At 45.0% G+C, this 16,122-nt stretch overlaps 1 protein-coding gene across 1 annotated transcript in view; it reads left to right on the forward strand.

Annotated features, from left to right (window-relative positions):
- Positions 1 to 15,716, forward strand: part of FRAS1 (Fraser extracellular matrix complex subunit 1) — a 402,590-nt gene extending 386,874 nt beyond the window's left edge. The window contains exons 69-74 of the mRNA XM_081139877.1: positions 791 to 950; positions 3,602 to 3,718; positions 6,180 to 6,346; positions 9,379 to 9,584; positions 10,733 to 10,879; positions 11,960 to 15,716. Coding sequence (XP_080996003.1) covers positions 791 to 950; positions 3,602 to 3,718; positions 6,180 to 6,346; positions 9,379 to 9,584; positions 10,733 to 10,879; positions 11,960 to 12,535 — 1,373 coding nt within the window. The 3' untranslated portion in view covers positions 12,536 to 15,716. The remainder of the gene's footprint in view (positions 1 to 790; positions 951 to 3,601; positions 3,719 to 6,179; positions 6,347 to 9,378; positions 9,585 to 10,732; positions 10,880 to 11,959) is intronic.
- Positions 15,717 to 16,122: the final 406 nt, after the last annotated feature.

Raw genomic sequence — 16,122 nt, forward strand, 5'->3', positions numbered from 1 at the left:
CTGAGAACCTCAGTAGCCATCATCTGAGAACAGGGACATCTCCTACACGTCACAATAGCATTACCGCATCCAAGATATTGGACTCTGACCCCATGCTATCAATTTCCTATTCACATTTTCTCCATTGTACCCCAAGCGTCTTTTCTACTTGTTTTTATATTAGTTTATATTTATTTTATATCTGTTGATATAAAAGGAAGAATCCAATCAAGATTCATGCTACATTTTGGTTGTTATATCAATTTAGTCTCTTTTAATCTAGAATCGTGTCCCTACTTTATTCATGACACTATGTGACTGCCGTTTTAAAGGACAGAGGTGATTTGCTGAGCAACATTTACCTTTTTAATCATGTTTACAAGTGTCTCTCTCCATCAAGGACTTGAGTGGGGCTAAATGAGATTTTTTTAATCCAAATTCAGTATTTCTATTTATAAACTACTGAGACCTTTCTACATCTAAGAAACATGTTGGTTGGAATTCGATGCTAAGTTTATTCCATGTTGATCATCACATAAGGACCCCTATTATTCAGAATATTCTCGTTAGCTCCCTTTCCACAGGGACATTCGTATCGTTAGTAAATCTCTGCCACCATAAAGCCCATCACAAGGAGGAGGGGGACTGAGGTGAGGTGCCGCGCTGGCCCGACCAGTGTGGATTATGTTCTGAGGACCAGGGGGTATAACCTTAGCTGTTTGAAGAATATGAATTCAGTTCTACGAGGAGTGGGGCATCACCACAAGTACGATAGAGCCCACAGTAAGTGAGTGCGTTTCGCTTTAAATAGGGCAGTTTGTGATGGAGCACCACACCCTGCCGGAGGTGAAGTCTTTCATCATGACCCCCGACCACCTGGGCGGCATGGAGTTCGGCCTGCAGCTGCTGTGGAGCGCCCAGACCTTCGATTCCCCGCACCAGCTCTGGAGAGCCACGAGCTCTTACAACAGGTGACCGCCGGGGGCCCGGCGGGTGTGCGGATTCCTTAGGAGCTTAGTAAATAGGGCCTTTCCTCAAAGACTGGATTCTTAAACTGAATTGATTGGGGTGACATTGATTAATAAGATCATGTGGGTTTCAAGTGAATCTTTATGATTCATGATCTGTATATTGCATTGTGTGCCCATCACCTGAAGTCAGATCATCTTCTGTCACCGTATATTAGGCCCCCTTTACCCTTCACCACCCTCCCACCCCCCTTCCCCCTGGGAACCACCATACCATTGTTTGTGTCCGTGAGTTTCAGTTTTATTTCCCACATATGAGTGAAATCACATGGTTCTTAGCTTTTTCTGACTGACTTATTTCACTTAGCATAGTATTCTCAAGGTCCATCCATGTTGTCACAAATGGCAGTGTGTCATCCCTTCTTATGGCTGAGCAGCATTCTGTTGCATATGTGTGTCACATCTTCTTGTCCAGTCATCTAATTTCTATTTTAAAAGGAGGAGAGATGGAAACAACACTCTGGCAAATAGAGAAGGAAACAAATGTAGCTCAGATCACCTTCTGACCAAAAAATAAACCAGGAGGCACTCACCCTTGTCCTAAGGGTAAGACCAGGCAGGGCATATATCACTTTCACTCACATCCTGTTTGCTAGAACTGAATCATATAGCACTTCTGCCTGCAAGGGAAGCTGGGAAATGTGGCCAACTGAAATTTTAGTGTAATAAAGGAATTTTCATTCTAATTGCCACGAGCAGGGAAAATTTCAGTATCTCTGATTATTAGGTCCAGATGCCACTCCTTATGGTCTAGTGTCCCATAAAATAAATAACAATATTCCTTCCCACACCCAACACAGAGGTAAAATAAGAATTGGGTAAATACAGTAAAGTATCCCATTTGTAAAAGGAAAAAATAGGGAAAACAAAATTAAAACCGCTACCATGGAAAGAATAGTGGGGAGCCAAGAACCTCGTAAATATCATTATCCCAGCATCATAGATCATGAAGGTAAGATCTGTATTTGCATGAAAATGTTATTCTAGCTCTATATTTAAGAAGTGGCAGGTTGTCCTGAGAATTATTTTCAAAAAGATTTCTTTCCGTTGTTGCTGTTAATCCTACCTGAGGATATTTTTCCCATTGATTTTTTTTTTTTTAAGAGAGAGTGGAAGGGAGAGAGAAGGAGAGAGAGAGAAACATCAATGTGAGAGAGGCGCATTGATTGGTTGCCTCCTGCACCTGCCCCCACCAGAGCTTCAGATCAAACCTGCAACCCAGGTTCGTGCTCTTGACCAGGAATCAAATCCACAATCCTTTGGTGCATGGGCCAATGCTCTAACCACTGAGCAACACTGGCCAGGGCCAAAAAGATTTCTTTAATTATAAACTTTTGGTCTTTTTATTATTTATTTGAGAGAGAGAGAGAGAAACGTCGATTTGTTGTTCCATTCATTTATGCACCCATTGGTTGATTCTTATATGTACCCTGACTGGGAATCAAACCTTGGAATATCGAGATGATGCTCTAACCAACTGAGCTACCCAGTCAGGGCCATAAATTTTTGGTCTTATATCAGATTATGCATGTACTTTGTTCCAACTTATAGATAAAGAAAGTGTCCCCTTTAATCCTCTGCTGACTCCCCACCACCTACTAAAGCCCAACTCTTTGTACAAGGTCCATCCTCTACCTTCTAGCCTCACCTCAAATCCGGCCTTCTCACTACATTAAATAAAAGTTTTATTTAATTAATGTTTTACCAAATCTTTGCTATCACTTTAGTAATAAACAGATATAAATAATACAAAAGAAATGGTCAAAGAATGAACACGTGGGTGTGAGGAGCGTTCGCAGATTGCTCACAGCAGTGATGATTAAGATTCTCAGCCCTGCGCTCCTCTCTCAATGGATGGCAGCTTCCCAAGGCTCTTGAAGAATCTCCAGGAAGCTTCTGCATGTCTGGCCGCCTTCCAGGCATCCTGCCAGGGCTACACTGCTAGTCAATGGCAAGTGTGGGAAATGAAGTAGGTGAGGCCCAGGTGTCACGCCTGCAGAGCCCTGCACCCCCCGTAAGCAGGGAGGTTCCCAGCCCATGCTGTCCTTGAGAAGTGATACTGTGCTCCAGCCTCCTAAAGGGATGACGCTGTAGCTTGGGAGCTGAGCCGGAAAACTGGGTGCTAATAAAATGGGAGTAGGGACTTTCTCTGGAGGGCAGGCATTTGCTACCCCTCCTAGGAGAAGAGCATCTGGCACGGTTACATGTTAATAAAGCTTTTGCAGCTGAGAATGCGTTGAACAGGGTGTCGCTCAACAAGAAACACTGAACTGAAATTGTCCAACAAGTTGATGAAAATCTACAGGAAGTGGCCAGTTCTGTTTGTCTTCACCTGGGCCTTTTAGGGTTTTATAAACAGTGTGTCTTTCCCAGCTTTCCTCATGAAAAGAACTTGAATAGATGAAAGTAGCTCTATTAACACCTGGATAATATGCTGAAGATTAGAAAAATCAGTGATGAATTCCTGAAAGTTGTGTTTGCAGACTTGTAAAGTTCTTACCATCTGAAAACCGTTCAGCGAGCTCGGTGCGCCTCTGGGTGAGTGAGTAATCGATAACGCGCCCCCTAACGCGGTCTGCCCTGCGTGTTCCCAGGAAGGACTACTCGGGGGAGTACACCATCTACCTGATCCCGTGCACCGTGCAGCCCACGCAGCCGTGGGTTGACCCAGGAGAGAAGCCTTTGGCCTGCACTGCGCATGCCCCGGAAAGGTAGGGGAAGAGCGCCAATCCTCATTACTTATGAATTCGCCTCGGGCTAACACGTACTTATAGCCCCAAAACCAATTTTGGGGGTGCTTTCACCACCTTCACAAACATGAACAGTGGCAAAACACGGAGCCCCCTGACACTCACTCGCAGCTCAGGCTGAGCAAGGCAGCCCTCTGCTGCCGTGTCCCAGCGCTCACACTGTCAACAGGCGTCTTTTTCAGTCTATTTAGTGCCGTGTTGTTTCATTTTTGTGCTTTTTGGTGGTGATTTCCTTGGTTAAAATGGCTCCCAAGTACAGCAGTGCTGAAGGGCCGTCAGGTGTCCCAAGTACAGGAAGGCTGTGACGTGCCTCGTGGGTGTCAGCATGACTGTCAGTGCTGTTACCATGAGTTTCTGTGTTAATGAATCAACAATATATATTCAGGAAGCTGCCTGTAAGCAGAAACATGCCTTGACCAGCTGATGAAAGTGTTGGGACTGGCAGCTGCAGGAACTCTGTCTGTGTTTCCCCCAGGAGCAATGGATCAGTGTTCACTAACCTAGTGTCCGTTGTGACTTTACAGACCGTAACTACCACAGATAAGGAGACTCAACTATGCATCAGCTCGTGCCCCCCTTAGGCCTGAGACTGAGTTGTGCCATTGTTCGTTCATTCAACCACTGCTTAGTCAGCTCTGACGATGTGCTTCGCTCTGGCCTTGACATGGAAATTCTAGCAGAGGATTAAGTAACCTCTCCTTTCAGGCAGTTTATCGTCTAATGCCCCTTTCCTAGGAGTGGAGCAAGTGAATTAAAAACATTTCTGAGAAAAGAAGCTAAGGACAGCATTTGACATTACTAATAGAAGACTATGTGGAATGGCTTTCAAAGTAAGAGACTGAGTTGGCCACTGGATTTGGCGATACGGAGTCATTGATGATCTTGACAAAGGGCAGGTTCGGAGGACTGAGGGAGATAAAGCCTAATTGGAGTGGGTTCAAAGGAAAAGCAAGAAGGGGGTCAGCAGGGAAAACAGTACATAAGAGTTTTGTTGTCAAGGATGTCAGAGGATAGAAGCAGTCGCTAGAAACATGAGGGGTCAAAGGAGGTTTTATTTGTGTTTTAGGTTGAAAAATATTTTAGGATGTTTGTGTGCTGGTGGGAATAACCCTACTTGTCTATGGCGGGAAATTTGATGATGCTGGGAGAAGGGAAACCTGCAGAGCCAAGTCCTTGAGTAGGGCAGGGGACAGATCCAGGACAGGGTTGGCCTTAGCTAGAAGCAGAGAGAGCTCATCACTGAAAGAGGGAGGCAGTCAGAGCCTGTGGATACAGGTGGAGGGCGAATTAGCAGATTGGGAGGGTAAGGGTGACAAAGTAGATATTTGAGTGAATCTGGTTTCTCCATGAAATAAGAAGCCAAGCATTAGCTGGAAGTGAGGAACACTGAGTTTTGAGAAGAGATGAGGGAGTGATGCAGTCATCTCAGAGAATGGGAAAGTAAGTACACTAGAGGGTACCGATAGCGGCGGACCCGGCAGTGCCGAGGGCCCAAGTGGGTTGTTTTTAAGTCGCCATGTTACTGATATAAGATAAACTATACATGTTTAAAGTATATACAATTTGAGAAATTTTGACATACACAGTTGGCCCTTGAACAACTCTCATTTGAACTGCGCAGGTCCACCTATAGGTGGATTTTTTTCAATAAATACTATAAATGTATTTTCTCTTCCTTATGATTCTCTTAATAACATTTTCTTTTCTCCACCTTACTTTATTGTAAGAATAGAGTATACAATATATAAAACATACAAAATATGTGTTATTTTAATAGACTGTGTATGTTATTGGTAAGGCTTCCAGTCAACAGTAGGCTATTTGGGGGGAGTCAAAAGTTATATGCAGATTTTCAACTGTGCAGATGTCAGCACTCCCCCCCACATTGTTCAAGGGTCAACTGTAAATACACTTGTGAAACCTCACCACAGTTAAGATAGTAAATATATCTGATTCCTCAAAAATTTCTTTATACTCCTTTGTAATCCCTCCCTCCCATCCCACCCCTAACCACCCTGTTCCCCCGATACCCACTGACCTGCTTTCTGTCCCTACAGATTAGTTTGTATTTCTAGAAAGTTATATAAATGGTATCAGATACTGCACATTTTCTTCTCTCTGACTTCTTTCACTCAGCATGGTTATTGTGACTCATTCGTGTTGTTGTGTACCTATAGTTTGTTCCTGTCATTGCTGGACTGTATTCCGTGGTATGGATATGCTACAATTTGTCGATTTTTAGGTTGATGGGCATTTGGGTTGTTTCCAGGTTATGGCAATGATAAATAAAGCTGCTGTGGATATTTATATATATGCCTTTACATGGACGTATACTTTTTATTTTCCTGTGCAAATACCTAGGTGCGAATGACCTTTGCAAAGTTGGCCCGCTCTCAAGGAGCTCTTGTTTCTCCCCCTTTAGGTTCCTGATACCCATTGCATTCCAGCAGACCAACCGCCCTGTGCCCGTTGTGTATTCTCTCAATACTGAGTTTCAGCTCTGCAACAATGAGAAAGTGTTCCTAATGGATCCTAACATGTCTGATATGTCACTGGCAGAAATGGATTACAAGGGAGCCTTCTCAAAAGGTGAGAGGTTTCCTTCACCTGCACACACAGACTGTGGCTGGGTGTGAGAAGTTTTCGGGCAAGCCCTGGGCCAGCGTCTCTGCCCACGAGCCTTCGGTCAGCTTGCCCGTGAGGATTCCCCTGGGTTGATGCCAGGCCAGCCAGTGAGTAGTCAAGGAACAGACCCCTATTCCTTCATGTCGTTTCACAATGCGATCGCATACTTAGCAGTTTAGTTATTGGCTGTGTCACACTGTGGAAAAGCACTGGTCTGAATGGTAAGAAGACTGGAGTTTCCAACCAGATTCTAGCACACTAACTCTGGGCCAGTTGCTTTATCTCTCAGTTCCTCAGAGATTGCGATATGACCCCCATTACCTGCCGGCCTCAAAGGCATGCCAAACGTGCATGTGCTCATGCTTTCTCTGCTGAAATGGTTCCTCTGCTGCCTTCTTGCCCGCCGCACACATGGTTCTCTTGACTTTTCAAAAGGCTGGTTCTTTCTTCTCCGTCAGGCCTTTACTTAAGTGTTAATCTCCTTGACCTGACTTGGGGCGGTGAACACGCAATGCAATATACAGATGATGTATTATAGAATTGTACACCTGAAACCTATATAATTCTATTAACCAATGTCACCCCAATGAATTCAATAAAAAAGTGAATCTTCTCAAAGAGCCTTTCCCTGACTACACCAGACAGTCTAACCAGGCCTTCATATTTTTCACTTTCACAGAACACTATTTATGTTTTATAGCACTAATCCCATTTTTAACATTTTATAATATATTTTATGTATTCTTTCCTTATTTATTGCCTACCTCTACCAGTAGACTGTAAGTTCCTTGAGAATAGAGATTGTGCTCAAATATGAAATTTGCACACCTTACATCCAGTGCCTGGGTGCTCAATAAATACTTGAATGAATGAATGAATGAATGAATGAAACAAAGATCTGCCTTTCCTCTCTCAATTTCCCCTTCTGCCTTTTTCTTACTTTTAATCTTCTCATATGAGTTTTTTCTCTCATCCTAAAAGCACATCCAAGTCCTGCTCTTAACAGAAAAAAAAAATTCTCAGCCTCACCTCCACTTCAGACCTTTTCTTTTCTTTGAGGAACTTCCTAAAGGAGCGGTGAGCAAACACTATCTCCACAGCCTTGCTTTACAGTCACTCCTCCAGCCACCTGTTGCAGGCTGGGTTTGGCCCACCACAGCTTTAGTGTTGATGACATGTTTTTCCTATTTGGTTTCCTTTGCACCAGCCTCACCTGACACCGTCCTGCCTCTCTGACCACTTCTCACTCTCCTGCCCTGGGACTCCTTTCTCTGCCCTATGTGTGTTACTGTCCCCAGGTTCCATGCTTGGATCCTTCTGGTCTCACTTCATTGCTACCTCTGGCATTCCCATGGCCTGTCCCATCTGTTTACTCTGAACCTGCTAGACTCCTACTACTCCACAGCCGATTCCACAAAAGTTGACCTCATCCCTGATCTCGCCTGAGCTTCATTCCTCATTTCCACATGCAATCTGGAACGACCGAGCCTCTCCAGTGGAGCTTTCAGACACCTAGAGATGTCTAGAGCTGGACCTAACTCCCTGCAAACATGCTTCTCCCCTATCTGCTGCCCCACTGACTGCATCACCACACCCCAGGTGCCCCAGGGAAAAACTTCTGCGTTATCTTCCTCTTCTTCATGTCCCACATCCCATCTGTCACTAAAATGAGTGGAATCCGACTCCTAGACATTGCGTGAATCCATCCCCTTGCCTCACAGCTAGAGTTTAAATATCCATCACTAGACCATTAAAGTAGCCCCTATCTGATCTCTGTGACTCTAGTCTCTTCGCCTTTCCTCCATTCTCTGTTTTCTGAGGCCCAGGTGTGTTGATATTATGCTCCTGCTTAAAACTTTCCAGTGTTCCCTGTTACTTAAGTCCTGAATCCTCAGCACAATGTACTTCAGTCCAGAATCCCCAGCACCGTGTACTTCAGTCCAGAATCCCCAGCACCATGTACTTCAGTCTAGAATCCCCAGCACCATGAGTCTCTCTTCACAGCAGTCTGTCCTCCTAGCGCTTCTACACATCCCCCAATCCAGTTACACTGACCTACCACAGAGCAAGTGCTCCGGGCAAGCGTTTAGAGCCGGGCAGATTTATGCTCAGCTCCTGTCCCTAATGTCACAGATAGGAAAACTTGGACAAGTCATTTTAAATGGGGATAATAATTGAACCTATCTCTTTGGGCTCATGGGAAAACTAAATAAATAGCGTAGGTGGAGAACTTGTTGCCATAGCAGGCACTAAGGGCACAGTGCCCGGGACTCGAGCCCTTCTGGCACTCAGTGTTTTGTACCCGAGTTTCTTTTGCCTGGAATGCTCTCCCTGCCACTTCCTTCCACCACGAATGTTCTGTCTGACAAACACCTACTCCTGACTCAGGATTCTGCTCACACACCGTCTCCTTGTTAATTCCAAACCTCTCCCCAAGCAGATTTCTTTGCTCAGCTATATGCTTATTTAACATTAAGTACCTTCCTCTGTTGTGGTTGATGACAGTGTAGTGTTGTGATGGTTACTAGCGTGGGCTTTAGAGAGCCAAAGTACCTTGACTTTGAATCCCTCACCACGTCCTAGCTTTGTGACCTTCAACAAGTCACTTAACCATTCAGTGCCTCAATTTCCTCATTTGTGAAATTGCTGGTACTACATGAGTTCTTACATGGAAGGACTTAGTATACAGTACCCAGCAAACAGTATGAGCTTGATAAATGTTAGCTATTTTAGCAGTTACTTAGCTAGTATTTCTGTCCTCTCAGCTGCATCTCATTGACCTTTGTATCCCCTGTAACAGAGTGCCTGGCGTACCTTAAATGCTTAATTAATACGTTTTTAATAAAAGAAGCAATAAATAGGCATGTGGATTCATAAAGCTCTTCATAGAGAGGCGCTTTGGGCTCTAAGCAAGTGTGTAAAATCCTTTTTGCCTTTGACATTTTTCCTCTTTAATCTCAAAGTCTGACCTAATTAATGCCTCTCAATCTTTCCAGGTCAAATCCTTTATGGCCGAGTACTCTGGAATCCAGAACAAAACCTTAATTCTGCTTACAAACTCCAGCTGGAGAAAGTCTACCTTTGTACTGGCAAGGATGGCTATGTGCCCTTCTTCGATCCCACTGGGACAATCTACAACGAAGGGCCACAGTATGGATGCATTCAGCCAAACAGACACCTAAAACACAGATTCTTGCTGCTGGTGTGTGACTGTTGGTGCTAAAGTGATGACATTTAAGTAGATTGTCTCAGCTTTGAATTCTTTCTAAAGCTGATAGAACCCCACTCTTAATGGTTGTGTGTGTGTGTGTGTGTGTGTGTGTGTGTGTATATTGTTGTTGTTGTTTCTCTCTGCTCAGCCAAATTCTAGTACATATTACCAAATCTGATGGTTATGGTGGGTAACCAGACAAGCTATTATTAATGTCCCGGGAAAAGGAAAGTCTAGCCCAGTGTTTCTAGAAGTGTGGTCCGGAGACCCCAGAACATCCTCAATACCAGTACTCCTTCAGGGCGTCCACAAGGTCAAAACTGCTTTCATAGCAATATGATGACTTGCCTGTTTCACACTCATTCCTTCATGAGTGTAGAGAGCATGAAAGGTTTATTGATGTGGTTTCAGATTTCACGTTGTAACTAATCTTTTAAAAATATCATTTATCAACTTATTGATAAAAGTTATTGATAAAAGCTATTGAAACATTCTTCTCTTTTCCAACTGCATAGCTATGTGAGGTCTTTTTCCTTATATACTTCAGCCAAAACAACATATCACAACTGATTGAATATAGAAGTTATGAGAGTAGTTCTTTCCAAGAAATTTGCAAAAATGTAAAGCAGTGCCAGCTCTCTTGGGGTGGTGGTGAATACATGTATTTTCTCTAAAGAACATGTTACTTATGCTAATATGTAATGGGTTTTTCATTGCCATTGTAAAATGAATTTATAAATTAGTATTTTTTAATTTCTCAGTGTTCATTTTAATACAGTAAAATTAGATACATACAAAATTTGATAGATACAAGCCACATAAACAAAAGACTTGTAGGGTCCTTGATTTTTAAGTGTGTAAAGGGTCCTGAGACCAAATAGCTTGAGAATTATTTGTCTAGGCCATCCTGCTCTTCGTGTTTTGAAGTCACAGAGGCCTCCAGCTATCGTCCCTCGAAGAGGGCGGTGGGTGCCCAGAGGCAGCGGTCATCCTAAGGAGGGGGCTTCTGCGGCACATGCTCTTCCCACCGCACCCAAGGCAGGCGTGGAGAGACCTTTCTCCTCCCAGGGACTGCTACTTGCCAGTCCAGTGGTTCCGTCTTTCTAAATCTTTTTTTCCTTTCCTTTCTGAAAACCTAGGACCGCAGTCAGCCAGAGGTAACTGATAAATACTTCCATGACGTGCCCTTTGAGGCCCACTTTGCTTCCGAGCTGCCTGATTTCCACGTGGTCAGTAGCATGCCCGGCGTGGACGGATTTACTCTGAAAGTGGACGCACTCTATAAGGTGAGTGTGGTGAGGCAGGAAGCACAGGACCAAGGCCACTCTAAAGGTTGCAAAAGGGAGACACATCATCTGTGGACCGTCAGTTTCTTTATGTAGCATCTTGCTGGCACCTCCTTTTGATGTTGTTAAGCTTATCATTCACCCAAAATTTTCACCATCTATCTCCAATACAGCAAAGCAATGACACAGTTATTTAATTTGCACCCAGCCTCTGTTCATTGTGTGCACCCAGGTGCCTACTATACTCTAGTTTTTCTCTAATTATTTTTATATTGCCTGCCTTTTTGGCTCTATTTTCACAAGCATGTAGAAAACATTTAACAAAATCATAAGCACAATACAATAATTTAGAATGGCAAGAATTACAAATATTTGATAAGAAAACAATATTCTAAGTCTCAGTAATAAACATGAACTTCCAAGATCAAATTCTACTTTTTTCTGCCTCCAAATAGTAATCTATGACCTTAGATTTCAGAACTGTTACCACTCTTTGTAAGTTTCAAAACCGTGGAGGGCAGATGGGGGCAGATGACATGCAATAAAATACTTGATGATATAACCACTCAGAGGATGGTCCAGGGAGTATTCAGATTTAGTAAATTTTCGTCAAGTGTCTGCTTATTATGCCCAGGGTGGGTGTTTAGTGAATATTTGTTGAATGACTTTATTTTAGCTAAAGCTCATCAATAAATAGTAAATTAGCATAACAAGCAATTAAAGGTCACTGGGAATAAATGTGGTTATTAATACTGTTACTTCTCTGCAATCAAGGAAGACTGATATCGTAAGCACTTACCAGCTAAAGAGACCATAAAAAATAAATACTTAGGACTATTCTAGACACAGATAGACAAAGAGAAAAGAATGTGAATAGCTGGACCAGCATCACCCTAATTTAGAAATAAAATGGAATCCATACTATTTGGTTGAATCCTCTAATAGTAGGCACCAGCCATTGCTAATGCTTTTCTTGAAATCGTTTACCTACCAAGGCTCGTGGTGGCAACTGTCTTTCCGTGTCCTTTCGTCAGAAGCTGTCTGTGGGCAGCAGTGACACGCCCGGTTTGTCTCCTGCAGGTGGAAGCAGGACACCAGTGGTACCTGCAGGTCATCTACATCATTGGCCCTGACACCCTCTCGGGGCCCCGGGTCCAGCGCTCGGTCACAGCCCCTCTGAGGCGCAGCCGGAGGGACCTGGTGGACCCCAGGGGCCTGCTGAGCCTGGCCGATTCCCTCGTCTATGACAACGAAGGGGACCAAGTCAAGAACGGCACCAATATGAAGTCCCTGAATCTGGACGTGCAGGAGCCGGTGGTCGCCGCTTCCCTGTCCCAGGCCGGGGCGTCCGTTGGCAGCGCTCTCGCTGCCGTCATGCTTCTGCTTCTCGTGCTCCTGGTGGCTTGTTTCGTCACCAGGAGGTGCCGGACGCAGCGGAAGAAGGCGCCCCCGGAGGCCGTTCTGGAGGAGTACCCCCTGAACAGCAAGGTGGACGTGCCCGGGCGCGGCCTGGGCCGGGTGGAGAAGAACCTGAGCCGCCAGCGCCGCGCCCAGCGCGACGCCCACCTGCTGGGCGAGGGCCCGGGCGCCAGGGTGAAAACGCTGAACCTGGAGGTCCGGGTGCACAACAACTTACAGGACGGCACGGAAGTTTAAGGGAGGAGACCCATGTGCATTTTTTTTTCTAAAATCATTTTTATAAAACGGGGAAAATACTGGTATTTTTATAACCTTGCAGAGTAAAAAGGGAAAACTAGAGCTTTGAGCAGCGGAAGGCACACATCACGCATCAACTCACAACTGAGCTACCTCATTCAGCACAACCACTGAGCCCCCGGGGACTGGCGGCATTCTTTCTGGGGATCCCTTTAGTAGGCTCGGTAGCTGCAGTTGCTCCTTCTGGACGGCGGGTCTTAGAAAGCAAGTGTGTTAGCATCAGGACGGGAGGGAGACGATTAGATTAGCTGACACAGTTCAGGGGGCTGGGGAGTGAACGGGGGCAGATCTCAGAAAGTGGGGTTCAGGACCTTTGGCTTCCTCCCCCACCTCCAGCTTTCTTCTGCTAGGGCTTTTCCTGGCCTCTGGACAACAGAGTTCAAATTGCTGACACCCAGATTCCATTCAAAATTCTGCCAATCAGCACAGCGATGTATTTCTCATTGTATCCACTTGACAGCCTGCACTCGCTCAGTGGCCTCTAATTGCACTTTGCATTTCCAGAGGCATTTTCACCTGGGGGTTCAAAGTGCTCTAGAGGAGAGCACCTCTCTGTAGCCCTCAGGAGAAACCTGGGGCCCTCCTGTCAGTCATCGGACATCGGGCATGGCAGAACCCCCCTTACAGCGGGGACACTGAAACCTGGGGAAAGGAGGGGCCTGGCAAGCACCTCAGAGCACATTAGTGATGCAGTGCACCCTAGGCCGGGGAGATGTCCTTGTTCCCAGCTAGCTGATGCTGCACCAAGGACGTGTCAGGACGTCCTCCCTGTAGAAGGATGCTGCGAAACAAGCTCAGTGCACCCTGGCCTTTTTCTATATCACCGCTTCCTGCCACCCCAGGCTTTGCCCAGTCCGATAACAGACAAGCCTGTGTGCTTTGCTAGCTGTGGGGTTTTTATTGTGCTAGGGTTTCAGGAAAGTAAGTGATTTATTTGCATAAAGCAAATTAGGAGAAAGCCCATGCCAGAGTGAAATCAGTTAATTGATGCCTACTAATACAGCAGGTAGAGTACTGCTACTCACAGCAGATAAAGGCACCACTCCTGGTACCATAGTTCAGGGATTTCTCTTTCAGGGGGTTCTTTTCTGGTAGCTCAGGCACTTATTTTTACCATATCAGCACATGACAAGGCCATAAACCCATGGCTTTAAAATGATTTAGTGTTCAGATAGCAGCTTAACGATTTTGCACATTGTGTGCACACGGCCTGCTTTTGTGTTTCTTTTTGGTTCCTGCCTTGCTGGCAAAGCCATAAGCATGCGCGTCATGTTGTTTTGAACTGGAGACTCCTTTTCATTATTCAGGAGTAAGACGCTGTCTCTTCCCGATGCATGGCCTACCATAGTCGCCGAGCGGATAACAGCATGTTCACATTGCAATATTTGTGTTAGAATGACCCGAGCTTTCTGGAACATTCCAAACGGGAAACAGTTTGGTTGTAAAAGCTAGAAAGAGTGAACTCTGAAAGGTTTTAGGCATCTCTACCGGACTCCAAGCTCCTTGAGAGCAGGGCCTGTGTGAGTGTGCCTTTCATTACCCGGCAGTGCCTTGCACATAACAAGCACCCAGAAACATGTGCTGAGTGAACAAATGACTGGGGTCGTGGGTGAGTTACAGGGGGATAAATTTAGGAAGAGGAGATGAGAGGGGATGATGGCAATATCACAAGGGCAAGTAGAAAAAAACCCCAAAACTTGCCTCTACTTGGGTTATGAAATAATCTCTTTGGAACAAAGAAGCACCGATTTACATTGACATGAATCTGGCGATGGCCCTAAGGAGCACTAAACAGACAAGTCGTAATAGCATATGAGCAGGCGGTGAGGCTGTGACTCGGTCTCCAGAGCAGGACATTTACAGGAATGTCTGACTTAGCATGCTGAGGTGAGTGTAAAATTTTCAGGAAAGGATGGATTGAGAGAGCCCAGACCTGGAAACACCTGACTGGTCAGGTGCTACTTGAGGCCAGCTCGGGCAATCCAAGGCAGAACTATGTCCCTGCCTCGCGAACATCTGGAATTGGTGTCTCGTGGCTGGAAGCTCACCAGATGCACGCAGAATCTTCTAACAACCTAGGGGGTTCGCGCTAATTCTACAAGGACAGGAAGCCAGTCATTTGAGGAGCAACTTTGATTTGGCCCATTGTTTATAGCTCCTCGTGCCAGATGCTTACACATTAAAGCAGCATCTTTCCATTTGCTCAGATATTCTTCTTGCACATCCCTTCCGTTACTACAAAATGGGACACCTGCATGGGAAGAGTGCAGGCAGGTGGCAGAATGAAGCTAGGTGGGAAGCGGTGGAGACCGGGATCTCCCTGTGCCCCCGGCAGCCTCCACGGGGGAGGGCTTGCGTGACCAGAGCAGCTTCCTGCGAGGACCTTGAGATCGTGACCTACCTGTGCCAAAGGAAAGCGCTTGGAGTAGTCCTGCCTCCCTTCCTCCCTGCCCTTCCCCCGCTACATGCAGGTGACTGAATGTGGTGCTTCTCTAGTGGATGACACATTACATAGAACATGTTAAGAGATGAGAACTTGAAGTTGACTCCTTTGATACAGAATTTTTCATTTCATTTATGTTTTATACTTCATTTAGGGATCAGATCATTTGGTGATTGATGTGGGATTATAATTCAGTCAAATCTCTGCTTTCAGTTTCTCTGACATGCTCACTAAAGCCTGTGTGTGTTTTACTAACCTTTTATACTATGCCTTTGGGTGAGAGGGAACAAAGCCCCTCCGGGGTCGCTATTTGCTATCAGTCGCTGGTGGGCTGTGAAGGTTAAATGAAAGAAGAGTCTGCACCTTTTTCTGCCTTTCATTGTCCCCAGGCCTCCTGGAGGACTCCTGCGGGTTCTTATTGGTGGATGGGAAATGGAGTTGGAACACATTTGCAGTCTTCTAACTTTCAGTCTCTGTGTCCTGTAGGAACTTTTGTGATTCTTGGATACTGCACACCAGCTCAGGCTGAGTATGACATTTGTGGTGCTGTCAACCTGATTTCTTGACTCTCAAATGATTTTTGTATTTCCAGTACCAATTTGTGTGTTACGAATTTCTGATTTCTCCAATAGCATACGCCACTATATAAATTTGTATTAATAAATGACAGTCTGGTTGCATTTTTTTTTCTTTGCTGTGTTCTTTTTAGATCATTCATCTTAAAGACGTCATCGAGATGGAAAAATCATTTCGATATTTTGTGGCCAATTTTTTTGCAAAAGGCCCCTCTGAAGGGATTAAATCTGAGACACATACTAACTGTGCTCAGAGCACAATAAGGATTAAATTACACATCTCCAGATAATCATAGCTCTTTCCTTGCAATCAGGTGAAACCCCAGGACAAAGAGGAATAATTAAAATCTTCATGTGCAATACAGTAAGATGATTATTCACACTATATTAGCATCCAACTTTCTCAGCATACTTGAGAGTGAGAATGGCTATGTGTTCTTATGCATCTAAAACACACAAAGGTTTGTTACGTGTCCCTAATGCCCTGGAGATGACCACAGAACCAAACA

This window comes from Miniopterus schreibersii (genome assembly GCF_964146895.1).
Source record: "Miniopterus schreibersii genome assembly, chromosome: 1".
NCBI classification, from domain to species: Eukaryota; Metazoa; Chordata; class Mammalia; order Chiroptera; family Miniopteridae; genus Miniopterus; species Miniopterus schreibersii.